The sequence below is a fragment of the Phyllostomus discolor genome, chromosome 2 (genome assembly GCF_004126475.2).
Source record: "Phyllostomus discolor isolate MPI-MPIP mPhyDis1 chromosome 2, mPhyDis1.pri.v3, whole genome shotgun sequence".
Classification (NCBI taxonomy): Eukaryota; Metazoa; Chordata; class Mammalia; order Chiroptera; family Phyllostomidae; genus Phyllostomus; species Phyllostomus discolor.
Window position 1 is genome coordinate 63,184,982 of NC_040904.2, and position 14,970 is coordinate 63,199,951.

General features: G+C 34.0%; 1 protein-coding gene across 2 annotated transcripts in view; it reads left to right on the forward strand.

Annotated features, from left to right (window-relative positions):
• The window catches only part of LIPI (lipase I), a 46,522-nt gene that overhangs the window by 11,719 nt on the left and 19,833 nt on the right, over positions 1–14,970 (forward strand). For both annotated transcript variants that reach the window (XM_036017924.1, XM_028505070.2), the window contains 5 exons: positions 1,397–1,505; positions 4,453–4,554; positions 8,299–8,388; positions 9,389–9,556; positions 11,219–11,320. In XM_036017924.1, coding sequence (XP_035873817.1) covers positions 1,397–1,505; positions 4,453–4,554; positions 8,299–8,388; positions 9,389–9,556; positions 11,219–11,320 — 571 coding nt within the window. The remainder of the gene's footprint in view (positions 1–1,396; positions 1,506–4,452; positions 4,555–8,298; positions 8,389–9,388; positions 9,557–11,218; positions 11,321–14,970) is intronic.

Genomic DNA, 14,970 nt, shown 5'->3' on the forward strand with positions numbered 1-14,970 from the left:
CACAATTGACATTTTCTTATACCAGTGGTCTTTAACTAATTAACATGCACCTCAAAGTGTGGGAGTTGTGAATGTTAAATATAAACATTTATGAAAATTTGTAGTGTTAGATAAATTTCTAAGAGTGGCTTTGTTTGCAAAGGCTTCATTTTGAGAAGTTAAAAAAAGATCAGTAACGCTAAAGTTGAAAGTAATACTCCCTCAGGTTTCCGGGCACTGCTCTGAAAAATTTGAAGAAAATTACCACCCTGTAGTTGGGGAGCCTGTGTCCAATTTCTCATTAGAAGTAAACGCTCCACATCTTTTACAAGTCATCAGATGTGTGTGTGTGTGTAAACTGGACCATGGCTTGCTCCTTGAGAGCATGGGGGAAGAAATTCTCCCTCCTTTAAGCTCTTAATTTGCCCCCACTCCCAGCCCTACTGGGAAGGAGTGTCTGGAACTCTTGAGAGGTGTTTAAAATTTAGGCTTGAAAAGATCACATTTTGTCACTTTCCAGCTGGTGATCTGGGGAAACACTCATTTAACATCCATGAGTCTCATTTTATCATCTCTGAACTGAGGATGATTATTCATACTGTTCAGTTTTCCAAGAAGTTTTGGCATAATCTGATTAGCATATATTTTGGAGTTAAACAGACCTGGACTTGAAGTCTATCTTTTGCCCTTATAAGTATACAAGTATGTGGATTTGGACAACTCATTATCAAACCATATTTACTCAACATTTTAAAAGTTCCAGGAACAGCCCTGACTGGTGTGGCTCAGTGGATAGAGTGCCAGTGGGTGAAACAAAGGGTCCCTGGTTCGATTCCTAGTCGGGGCATATGGCTGGGTTGCAGGTTGGGTCCCCTAGGGGGTGTGCGAGAGGCAACTACACATTGATGTTTCTCCTCCTGTCCTTATTCCTCCCTTCCCCTCTCTAAAAATAAATAAATAAAATCTTTAAAAAACAAGTTCCAAGAAGAGTTTTAAGCAATGGGATAAAAATAAATAACTCAGTGCTATTGTGAATATTCAATATGAGATTTATAAGGCACTTGTCAAGGTAGCTAGTACAAAGTAAGTGCCCAGTAATCTTTAATTATTATTGTTACAAATGCTTTTTTAACTAAATGTATTGCTTTGCATATACTATTCTACATAATATATGAGAAAGGTTTTTAAATTTTAAGTAAATTTTTAATGTAATTATTAAAAATGTATAGAGAAAAATAAGATATTTTATAGAAGAAGTTGAATAAAGGCGTAGGTGTTTTGAAATTATAAAACTTATTCCCTATCTTTCAGAAATGAACTAAACTGGAAAGAATAACAACTTTTAAAATATTAAGGCAAAGGGCATAATTTGTGATTTTCTGAAATGTAAATGGTAACACTATACTTTCAATTGCAGAAGCATGGAGCATCTCTTGATAATTTTCATTTCATAGGTATGAGCTTAGGAGCTCATATTAGTGGATTTGTGGGAAAGCTATTTCAAGGTCAACTTGGAAGAATAACAGGTAAAATATTTTTGATAAAATCAATGTTTTAGCATAATTTTAAACATTAGAAATAGCTATTTACATTTTAAAAGATATAATATTTAAGCAATAAAAATGATACACAATATTTTTTGTATTATATTGAAATACTAGTCTTTCTTTTAGTTAGTCTTAACTGAGCTTAAGTTACCCTTATAAAATTGAAAATAATCACATTGAAAATAACTTCTGTAGCCCATGTGTTACTTTCAATTCTCTAAGGACACATTATTATGACAATCTAGAGAGAAATTTGATCCGTTTAATGTAAAACATTTTCATGTATTAACTAAAAATATAAATAAGTATTATATCTAATTTTTGCAAACTTTGATATATTTAAATTCTTTTAAAAATTTTACTGGAATGACAGGAGAATCAAGAGTTGGTATTCAAGCATAAGGGATTCTGGATCCCAATGCCCCTCATGTTTCCTTCACAAAATTATCTCATCCAGTAAACTTGGTAGTCAAATAATGCTGATATGGATTTTCATGCTTCCCTTTAGGAGTGCTGGTGTTTTTGTTTTAGAACTATAGATTTCCTTTGTATTGAAACACTTCCATCCATGGTAGGGATGGATTGGCTCTAAGGCTGCAGAGCATGGCTGCCCAGGTGGAACTGTGTACATCTCTGGGGATATGATGGAAGTGGTGCTCCCCTGAGTTCTCTAGTCTACAACACCCAGCACAGCAGCCCATCCTGGGAAAATCATGGCCATCTGCTCTTCCTGTTTCTGAGATGCAATCTAATTAGTGAGAGAACCCAAATTGGAGCACAGGCCTTCTTTTTTTCTGCCTTCTGTCTTCTTGGAGCATGTTTTCATTTTCTGGGGACAGAGACAGAAGTGGCTTAGATAGACACAGCAAGCATGCTTCCACTTCTTCAGTGTGGGGTTGTCACAGGAAGGTGGTAGCCATCTTCCCTCACTGCCTGTGATGACATTCCAGCCAGTAAGGTTCTATTTCCCAGCACCCAGTGGTCCTGGGGTCCAAAGGGTTTCCTGAACCTCCCATTTGGCCTAAGTACCAATCAGTGAATGTTTTGTTTTAATTTACTATTATTATTTTGTAACTTTTATTTTTAAGTTAGAGCTGACATTCCATATTATTTTATATTAGTTTCAGGTATTCAGCATAGTGGTTAGACAACTACATAATCTACAAAGTGACTGCATTCAATAATTCTAGTGCCTACCTGGCCCCAGAATGGTGATAATATCCCTCCCAACCAATTTAGCTTTTAAAAAACTATGGAGATACATGTCCATAGAAGATTTGTAATAATTTCAATTGTAAATAAAAGGTAATAGGATTTTTAATGAAGTGAAACAAAGGAGGAGGGGAGATGTGGGTAACTTTTACAGACTGTTAGGGTGTTTACAGGCCTTTAGTATACCTTACTCTGATCAGTTTTAATATCATTCTCATTATACAGATGTGAAAACTGAGGTTAATCAGATGAGTGTGAGAGGGTTAAAAAGTTAGCAACGGCTAAGCCAGGATTTACATGACAGTCTCTAACCACCATTTTCTTTCAATCACCATGCTAGCTCAGTTTAAACTGGCGGTAAGCCTACTTTATTTTAAGGTGTATTTACACACATATTAGACCAGTTTGAAAGGCCTCACATGCCAAGCAAGTATGAAAGTTGACAAGGCCAGAAGATGTGGTGCTTCCACATCAGAATAACTTATAGGAAGAGAGAAATTTCTGTTTCATTCAGTAAGTGGGCTAAATAAATAGAATAAATATTCTATTTATTTAGAATAATAGGATATTATTTAGAATAATAGCTAAAGGAATAATAGAAGGGCCTGATATAAGCAACATTATATTTTACTTTTTAAAATATCTTTTTACGGTGATTGTGTCTTCCATTGCATAGATCTCCTCAAGGCATTTTTTTCCTCTCTCTTTTTTTATTTATTGTTATTCAAGTACAGCTGTCTCCATTTCCCTCCCACCACTCCACCCCACCCCAACCATCCCCACCTCCCATCCTAGGCATTGACTTTTATGTCCTCCCTCCTTTTATTGATACTCTCCAGTAGGTCATGAGCCTAGAATATGTATTTAGAATTTCAAGTACATCAGAAATGTATTCATATTGCATGGAACTTTTAATACCATATTTTTAGGACTATAAGATGCATCAGACCCTAAGACTCACCTAGGTTTTAGAGGAGGAAAATAGGAAAAAAAAATTTTAAGCAAAAAATGTGGTAAAATATTTAATAACCTGTGACCCCAATCCACTGCTGCCCCCCCACAGTGAGCCAGGTAAGCTACATTCGGACTGTAAAATGCACCCCCATTTTCCTCCCAAATTTGGGGGGGGTGTCTTATAGTCTAAAAAATAATGTATATTTTTTTCTTGTGTGTGTGGTAAACTTTTGTGAGAAATGAATGCTAAACATATTTATTTAGATATAAAACAGTAATAAATATGTTTTATCCCATAGCCCATATTGCATCTGACACTTAAAAATCCTTTTAGACCTATATATAGATAGACCCAGAATGAACTACTAAGTCACAAGGGTCAAGCTAGGACCAGAAAGCCACTGAATTTTTCCCCTTAGAAGTTGGAGAACTTATTTATTATTAAACTTGTACCATTTTTTTCTAATTACTCCTTAAATAAAAGTGCTAAAGAAGCCCCTTCAGTGTTTTGTCAGGTGTCTCTAGTGTGGCTTAATACTATATTATTGATAAACTCTAAAGATTGGTAAAAAGCGTTTTTCAAATACTAAAGATATTTGCTATTCATCCAATTTTATTTATCTTTAAATTTGCCTTTAGACAGGTTTAAGCTAAAACTTTGCAGGCTTATGTTTATCATGTCATAATGCAAACATATTATCTAATCAATAGTACAGTAGGATTTAACTACTAGATTGATTATTCCTTTTTTGTATTTCAGGTCTTGACCCTGCTGGGCCAAAATTCTCTGGAAAACCATCAAATGGCAGATTAGATTATACTGATGCAAAGTTTGTGGATGTCATCCACTCTGATACTAATGGTACCAAAGCAGGATTTATTGCTTAATTCTTTGCAAATGAAAAAGAGGGATGTAGACTCTTGAAAAGGAGAACATAAGAGGAGTAAGAATAGTGGAAATGTGATGATAAACCTGTATCTATGTAGTGACTGTATTTCCCACAAGAATATTTTTTGGATTTAGTGAACCCCTGTGGTGTCAAATGACACTCTGCCTTCAGCTTCCCCCTTTAGATTTCAAGAAACATCATGTTATCAAAAAATTGAAATTTATAAACATAATACTTTATCCTGTTCATTTTATGGACAGTTTTATTGATTTGATCATAATGTCCCCCATGTTTAATGCATTCAGGTTACCATTCTCTCCACTCATTTTCTCACTGTGATGTGTAGCAGCTAGAACTGAGCACAGCAATTTAGGCACAGATGGAGAATACCTTTCCCTCCAGGTAGGGAAACATTTTCTCTGTCGTTTTTAATTATCTTCATGAAAGTGTCTAACAGACTATTGATAATTTTGACAAGAGTACATTGCCGATACTTTCATAGAATAATTTAGGTGACCCTGATCCCTTTTGAAACTGATTATACTAATATTTATTGAGCACTTCCTATACATCAGGCAATGTTTTAATTTCTTTTTGTGAATTAATTATAGAATTCTACGTTTCTATGAAATAAGTGAACATTATCATCCACTTTTTACCAATGGGCAAGCTAGGATAAGGTCAAAAGGCCAGTAAGTGACAGAGGCAGAATTTGAAATTACACCTTTTTATTATTGAGTCTATACTTCACCAATGTGTCACTCTGACCAAGATGTGCTGTGGCTGTGGGCATGGGGAGGGTGTGGTGCTAAGACAGGGACAAGAGGAAGTGACACTTAGACTGCCCCTATTTCTCTGTCTCCTCAGGTTTCTTTTCTCTTTGGTCCAGGTCATTTATTTGCTCTCATATTCCTCTGAATTCACTTTGTGGTGATCCATACCAGTGATTTTGTTAGGAGTATAAGTGCCATAGATGACAATTTTTCAACTTCTATGTCTATATGCCGATGGGCTGGGCCTATAATGGGAACAGTTCTGCTCCTTATTTTAAATCTAAGTTAACCTACAGTGCCCAAAGTTTCACATTCCTAGCATGAGAACCCCAACATCTCAAGTTTCTTTTATCTCTAGTTCTTTGTATCAGCTTAACATTACCACACACAGCACACCTGCTGACCAGTTACTCTCAAGTTCTTTGTCTGAAATTTTCTTTCTGAAATTCCAATTTCTATGCTGCCTATGGCCTTTTGAATTAGCTCTTTATACCTTTTTCTTATTTTTGTTCACATTTTTTTATTTTTCCTAGTAAACTCTTTTAGATTGACTTATACAGTCATCTCTCTGTATCAGTAGGGGATTTGTTCCAAGACCCCCACAGACACCAAAATCCACAGCTGTTCAAGTCCCTTATATAAAATAGCATAGTGCATGCCTATGACCTACACACATCCTCCCATTTATTTTAAATAATCTCCAAATTACTTATAATATCCAATATCATGTAAATACTATATAAGTACTTGTGATACTATATTGTTTAGGGAATAATGACAAAAACAAGTCTGTATATATTCAGTACAGATGCAGCCATCACAGGCCTATCTACATTGTACATGTCAGAAACAATATAACATTTTTTTCTGAATATTTTCAATCTGCTCTTGGTTAAAGCTATGGATGCAGAATCCAAAGATATGCAGGACCAACTGTACTTTCAACATCTTTTGATGACAGCCTGTCAGATCTAAGTGGCCACTGGATATCAGAGATCAAAAGATCTCTTTGATCTTTTTATGACAACTTATGTGTATTTACAAAGTGAAGAAGTCAAAACTGTAATGATTTGGGAGATATGATTAGAAAGTAAAAAAAGTGGTTTTATTAGGAAAAAAGATGTGTGTTTATTTTTAGAAAAAGAAAGAAAACAGTGATTGGTTAAGGGCACATGAGGTGCTTCTAAGTTACTATTTCTTAACATGGGTGTTGAGTGGCGAAGTGGCTACTGGCTACATTGTAACTACTAGCATCATGCTTTATGTTCTTTCCACATCTATGTGTCACATCTATAATAAAAAAGAATTAAAAACCCATATCTACTCTCTATACTCTTCTTGAAACCAAGGAAATGAATGTCCTAAACAGACCAAGCTGCCCTGTCCCCTTCATGTGATAAAAGGGAAATAATGTGCATGAATTGACTGCTTATAGGTTAATAATAAATATCTTTTGCTTCCCCATGATTCCTGAGAATTCATCTTGGTTTGATTCTACTCCAGTGGGAGATTGGAGAAAGTGATGGCTCTAAACCTAGAACCCTTAGCCTTGAAACTTTGGGTTGAGTTCAGATGTGAGGAAATTTTAAAGATCTTAAAAATTATTTATTTTTTTATCATTTTCAGAAGATTTGTTCATCCTTGCTTAAATTCTACAAACTAAGAGGATGATGGAATGTAAAATGAGATTGGTTAGCATACTTTCCACTGCCACAATCAATTCATGCATGCTTCTCTGAATTCTAGGGGTTTCTAAATTATGCTTTGTCTTTCCTTATGTGCCAAATCCACTCCCCTATAATGCCCATGCCCAGTTCTTATGCCCTCGCCTCACTAGCTGTTCACTTGTTCTGTGACATGCTAGAATTAAATCAAGTTGTTGTATCTTAATCCTTACTGTTGATCTAAGTATTTATCTTTGTTTTGCTAAATTTATTACTGATCTCTCTAAAAGTTCATTATGTTGTAGGTCAGATATTTCTTCTGCTTGAAGCCAAAGCATTGCAGTCTTATTGAACAGCAAGATTTTTATCTGATCACAGTCCTGAATATTCTGAGCTTGCTACCCTCTTTCACTCCTATGGATCTCCTGGGTGATAGACCCTATTTTGGTAATGGACCCAGATTTGCACTTTTTCCAGTACCCTAAGGATCCATAGATGTAGAGCAGCCTTTAAACAGCAGCTACGTATTTCATGTCACTCTGGCCTGATCTGTTCCAACAGAAACACGTAATTAGATATTTTCTATTTGTGAATCTAGCACCAAGTCCTAGACATTATTATCCAGAATGAGAACAAGTCATCACACTTCCTTAAAATGTCCTGTATGATTTGCCTTCATTTCTTCCAATGCCCCCTCTTGCATATTGTACTCTATCTAACCTGGTTTCTTTGAATACCTGAGGCATGCTCACAGTTACACATAATACTTGATTCACTGCCTCATGCACATCTTTCCCATCTTTGCTCAGCTCTCACCATGTTAGTAGGAAATTCTCCAACTAAATTACTTAAAAGTGCAGACTACCACCTCCATTAATCTCTTACTGCTCTCTTATGCTAATGTTTTCCTATAGCGCTTATCTGAAATCCTCTGTTTTTACTTGTTTATTATGTCTTACTTCCACTGAATGCAATTTCCATGACAAGAAATTCTTCTGCTCCCCTTTTCTTTTTCGCTATAGTCATAGCACATAGAACTGTGATGGACCCACAGTAAACTGGTGACGGTAAATGTGTTAAATTAATTAGCCATATTTTTATGAGGACCTAATTTGAGGCATTAGTACCAGAAAAACATCTTTTTAAAAAATTGCATTTATTTTTTCAATTCAAAATGTGAAAGTCTCTTTCAATAGATTTTATAGGGTATTTTATTTTATACAAGTGTTGCTGATCTGATTATATGCACTTTGTGATTCTTGGGTGCTCTTCTTCTCAGGTTTAGGCATTAAAGAACCCTTGGGACATATAGATTTTTATCCAAATGGAGGAAAAAAGCAGCCTGGCTGTCCTAAATCAATATTTTCAGGTATACTAATAGCATTTCCAAATGAAGTACACATGATTCAAAATGATGAAAGACAATCAATAGACTTTGTTCTCTCTTAATCTGTAGGCACGATTTTGATCACCATTGCCCATGAATCAGGAGTTATTGGTGGAAAATGGTTTAGTTTTATCCTTCTCAGTTTGTAAAGGTTACCAGGAGACATCTCCTATGGTCATGGATGAGACCTAGTACATTATAGTTTCAGCAGTTTTAGCTTATAATTTTAACCTTAGGGAAAGTTATAAGTCATTGAAGGAGCACATTTTACCAACCAGGTATCATATAACAATGTAAGGCTGCTCAGGATTTCATCTCTACCGTCGCCATAGTACTGTGCAGACACAAATTTACAAACTCTTGCACTTGGGTGTTCTCTGCATAAATGGCTGAGCAGCTGCTCCAGGTGTGGAATGTGGCTAACTCCAGAGCCTTAGAAATGTTCTGGGTCCTATGGTGGCATCTGGTCAAGTAACACGTTGCTAAGTGCCACTGCAGCTAGAGAAGTCTGGTTAAAGGGATAAGGATATGAGACATTGGGAAAGGAAAGGGACTTGATAAAGTTTTAAAATCACCTGCTTTCATAGTCATCTCTGACACAGTAGATATGTTAAGGATGTGGGTTTAGAATGGATAGATCTATTCACTAGTTATTAAGCATGGTGAAAACATGTTTGCAGAATTTATTAAATTATTGAAATTAAGCATTTGTTTGCTGTGTTAATTATTACTTTATTTTTAAATTTTATTTTAATATTACTTTAGAAAAATTTCTTATAAATATCATGTAAAATACATACTAAATTTAAGTTTTTAATGGTATGATTTATTTAGTTGCTTAAGATAACACAGCATTATAGTCAACACTTTAATATTCATAAAACACGGTATTGAGTGGAACTTAATCTTTAATTTTTCTCTAATTTCCTTGAACTTAGATTAATACACCTACAATTCTTTTGCTTGATTTTTAACACTTAAGGATTAAAATTTATTAAATGCGGCCACCAGAGAGCAGTTCACTTGTTCTTGGCAGCTCTGGAAACAAACTGCAATTTTATTTCATTTCCTTGTCATTCATACAAAGATTACCAGACTGGTTCATGTGTGGATTGTGATGACTTTGAGAAAAAATCATGCCCTAGGCTAGGTAAGAGCGATTGTTATAATTACTATAATTTTTGTAGGAAATGAGTAATATAATATAATTGTTAGTATTTTCTGCTTGATGCTTTCATTATTTATATGTCAACATTTATGGATAAATTATCAGTAGAACAACCAGAAAAAATAGTTTATTTCCTACTAAATATTTTTAGCATATTTAGTGAGGGGAACTTGAGCAACTGCCTTTCTGTGGTATATGTAATGGACAAATTTGGTGGTTTCATGATGATCCTTGTTCTTGGTATCCAAAAGAATCTTGTTATCTATTTGTAATCCTTCTCTAACTCCACTAAAGAAACAGACTTGTGCGATCTTACTGGCACTGATTTTTTTTTTTTTAATGTGAAGTGTTAGGAGTAAGTGAAAAGGTATGAAGCATAGTTAGCTTTTCATTTGCTATTAACAAGTAGACATGACTCATGCATGGTTCTTCACACTTTCGAAATTGATAAAGCTTGGTTAAGAGCAGTTAAGTATTGTCATTTCTGAAAACAAAAGCTTGCCAGTGAGAAATTTAGTGAAAAAAGATTCTGCATAAAAATAAAATGTTAGAGCTGGGAAGAATCTCAAGGCTGTTTGTTCAGCGTTTTCTAAAGAGGATAGTAGACCCCAAGCATGTCATGAGCACGTAAATATCTGATCAGTATCATGGCAAGATCTGCCAGAAATGTTTCCAAAGCCCAAGGGGCTCAGTGAAATTGGTAGCAATTGCAAAGGCTGAATTAAACAGCCTCCTGCAGTTTTCTTCAGCAGGAGATTTATACTAAAGGACAGAATTGCTAAGGAGAAATAGGAAATAAGCAGGCTTGCCAGACTTATTTTCTTATAGACCTGTCAGTTCACAAGTCATTTTGTAGAATTGGTTTTCTTCAGACCTCATGCTGGGGATTGCTTTTCTGCTCCCACTGCTTTTCCATATACATAGGAAAATTGTGACTTCATATGAACATATGGATTTCTTAAGGGCCCAAGTGAGAACTCATGTTAGTGAGTTCTGAACTCACTTAGACCTCTGAATTCCCAGTTAAGTGTATATTCAGATCTCAAATTTGGAGGTAGCAATGTGGAAATAGACAAATACATGAATTGAAAACATCTTAAATATGTGTGTATGTATAATACATATTTCTTAAGTACATATAACTTACATATCTAAAATATATATTACATATAATAATACAGTGTATGTAGATGCTATCTATAATGTATATTGTATATAATGTATACATATGCATACTATATTTATATGAATGTATGTAAAGTATAGAAGTATTGGGGGCTGTATTCATCAAGCTAAATTTAGTGTTCAAGTTTTATCTAATAAATTTATTCCACTGAATTTACTAAAAAGAGTTACAAGTAAAATTCTGAACATGTAATACAATTGTAAAAATGTCTATAGATGGACTGTAGCCATATGGAGTACACTAAGCCCTGATAAGATTTCCAGAGATTGTATTATCATTGTAATTAAATAAAATTTAAAATTATTTGAAAATTGTGATGTTATAAAATATTTGATTATTATTGCTGTTGTTATTATTATACTTTGCTTATTATTTTGCTTTAGTTTCTCTAAGAATCAGAAGATTTTGCATGCTATTTGATGGAAGTCTGATTTCTAATGCTGTTTCTCAAATCTCAGGTTATCAAGCTGAGCTATGGAAAGATGTTTTAAAAGAAAGAAAAAGAAGATCTCTTAGGACCACTGTGTTTTTGGATACTACTGGCACAAATCCATTCTGTAGTAAGTTAACATTTTTAGCAAATAAATGAATGATTGCTTTTATGGACTAATTTATATTTTATCTAAAATGTTCTTCTACCCACTCAAATTCATCATGCACCTTCCAGAAAGTTTAAAACTTGTTAGAGCCAATTGTAAATTTTTAAATAAGGACTTGATTTTTAGATAAAATGAACATATGTTTTGGGTAACATTTTCCCAAAGAAACAATCAAGTCCTTGTTCTTTTCCCCAAAATTTACATGATTATCCTTCCCACCCTTATAGTTATGTCAGCATAAAACAGGCAGAGCTTAAGACACCTATCAACATTATTACCACATTTTTGGGAACTAAAACCAAACTATATAAATGCAAAAAATGCAAATAATAATTTTTCTAACATATTTAGAGTTAGACAAGAAGAAAATAATTGAAAAACAAGAATCTTTTAGAAATATATTAAATAATTAGATTTATGAAGGGCTAGTTAAGAAAGCAAAGTTATTCTGTTTAGAGATGAAAAGCTCAAAGTGGTTTATGAATAACAGTAGATCCTATTATATTACATGAAGAATCTTGTGAGAAAAGTTTCCAGTCACTGTCATTGACCTTGGGAGATAAATATTTAAAATAGATGATCATATTTAAAAAATATTTAGATCAGTCATTGTCAATGTTTTATAGTCACAATCTCTATCAATTATAAGATAGTATAATTCTTTAAACTTTAGTGATGTTTTTGTTTATCCAGAATTGACCTGTCCATTTTCTAAATTCATTTTTTTATTGAGTTAAATTTAAATTTACACACATATATAAGAAATAATACAGAGAGACCCTGTGTACACTTTATTCAGTTTTCCTAAGTAGTAAAATTTCATACTATAAAATATAGTATCACTACTAAGATATTGACTTTGCTTTTTTAAAAAGATTTTATTTATTTATTTTTTAGAGAGAAGGGAAGGGAAGGAGAAAGAGAGAGAGAGAGAGAGATATCAATGTGTGGTTGCCCCTCAAGTGCCCCCAGTTAGGGACCTGGCCCAGAACCCAGTCATGTGCCCTGACTGGGAATTGAACCAGTGACCACTCTCAGCCCCACTGAGAGTGGTTCACAGGCCCACTCTAAATCCACTGAGCTACACCAGCCAGAGCAAGATATTGACTTTGATACAATCCATACATCTTATTCATACTTCCTCATAGACTTGTGCTTTTGTGTGTGTGTGTGTGTGTGTGTGTGTGTGTGTGTGTTTAGCTCTGCACAATTTAATCATATGCATAGGGCTATGTATCTATCACTGCAGTCAAGATATTAACAATTTTATTACCACAAGTATCCATTGGGTGGCACTGTTGTTTCTAATCCTTGTAATCCATTAATAAATTTCTAACATTTTATTTTGAAAATATTACATGAAGGGTGTAATTCAGTATGTGGCTTTTTTCTTTACTCAGCATAATTCTCTGGAGGTTTATCCATGTTGCGGCGTGTATCAATAATTCATTCCTTTTTATAGCTGAGTAGTATTCCATGGTGTATATGTACTACAGTTTGTTTCATTATTCATCTGTGGAAGGGCATTAGAATGTTTTTAGTTGTTGGCCCTTATCAACATAGCTGCTGTGAATATTTGTGTACAAGTTTTTGTGTGAATGTAAATTTTCATTCATCTGTCATAAAGATCTAGGAATGCAATTGCTGGGTCCAAAGCTAATTGCAGATTTAGCCTTATAAGAAATTGATAAGATGATTTTAGAGTGGTGGTACCATTTTGCATTCCACTCAGCAAAGTATGAGTGATCCAGTTCCTCTGATTTCTTGTTAGCATTTGGTGTTATCATTGTTTAAAAAAAAATATTCATTGTGATAAACACATGGTGATAACCGTGTTGCAGTTTTTGATTTTTTTGCCCCAAATACTTATGATGTTGTATACCATTTCAATACATTCTCTTTAGTGTAATGTGTGTTTGTGTCTGTTGCTCATTTTCCAATTGGATTTTTTAAACTGCTGAGTTTTGAGAGTTCATTTTAGATATATATTTTTAATCTTCATCCAAGGATATGTTTATTGACTTGAGACAGAGAGAAAGAGAGAGAAACATTGATGGGAGAGAGATCCATCGACCAGTTACCTCCTGAAGGAGCGTTGACCAGGGGTCAAACCGGAAACCTTTCAGTGTATGGGACAACGCTCCAACAAACCCAGCCACCTGGCCAAGCCCCTTTATCTGTTTTTGATAGTAGCCTTTTTGGTTACTTCATATGCAAACATTTTCTCCCTGTCTATAACTTGACTATCTTTTTATCTCTTTGCAAGGGCTTTTGCAAGGTCAAATGTATTTACTTTTGATAAAGTCTAATTTATCTTTTTTTTTCCTTTAATGGACCATGCTTTTGGTGTCTAAGAAACCTTTGCTGAGCCCTAGATTTTGAAGATTTTCTTCTACAATTTTTTTCTAAAGGTTTTATAGTTTTATGTGTTACATTTAAATCTGTAATCCATTTTAGTTTAGTTTTTATATCATATTTGAGGTTGAAGTTCATTTTTCCCCTATGGATGCTCATTTTTTCTAGCACCATTTGTTGAAAAGTCTATTCTTACTTTATTGAAATGCTTTTGTACCTTTATCAAAAATAAGTTGAACATAGTTCTTTAGGTCTCTTTCTATTCTGTCTATACCATGTTCTCTATTCTGTTTCAGTGATGTATGAGTTTATCCTTTTTCTAAGACCACACAGTATTAATTACTAGAGTGTAGTATAGTAAGCCTTATTATCAGGTAGAATGATTATTTCTTTTTTATTTGCCTTCATCTTGATTATTTTAGATATTCTAAGGTATGTGCCTTTTAATATACTGTTAAAATAACACTGTATATGTCTACAAAAACTTAACTAGGACTTTCGTAGGAATTACGTTAAACCTATAGGTCAGTTTGAAGAAAGCTGACGTCTTTACAATGTTGAATCTTCTGACTCACGAACATGTTATGTCCCCTTTCCATTTGTTTTGAATCTTTGATTTCTTTCATTAACACATTATACATTTTAGCATACAGATCTCCTGCCTTTTTTGTTACATCCACACCTAAGTATTTTATTTTTTGAGTGATGGTCAATGATATTTAAATTTTTTGTGATTTTCATGTGCATTGTTAGTATAAAGAAATGGAACTGAATCTTTTCTATTGAACTTGTTTTCTGGGATCTTTCAGAATTTGCTTGTTATTTCTTGGATTTTAAAAATAGAGTTTTTGGAATTTTTTATGTGGCAATCATGTCACCTACAAATGGAGAAACTTTTTTCTTACTTTCTAATCTGTCTTTTACCTATTTGTTTTTCTTTACTTACTTCAGTGGCTCAAACTCCCAATTCTGTGTTGAATGAGTGGTGAGAGCAGACATCTTGCCTTCTTCCCAGTGTTAGAGAGAAACCATTCAGTGTTTCACCATGAAGTATGTGTTTACCTGAACTATTTGTGTGTCTGGTCTTTATAAAGTTGAAGTGATTCCTTTGTGTACCTAACTTGTGAAGACTTTTTTCTTATCAATGTGTTTTGGATTTTGCCAAATGCTTTTCTAGATTACTAAGGTAATCATACATTTTTTTTTCTTCACTTTGTTGAAATATTGTATTATATTGATGTTTCTGGAATGTGAAC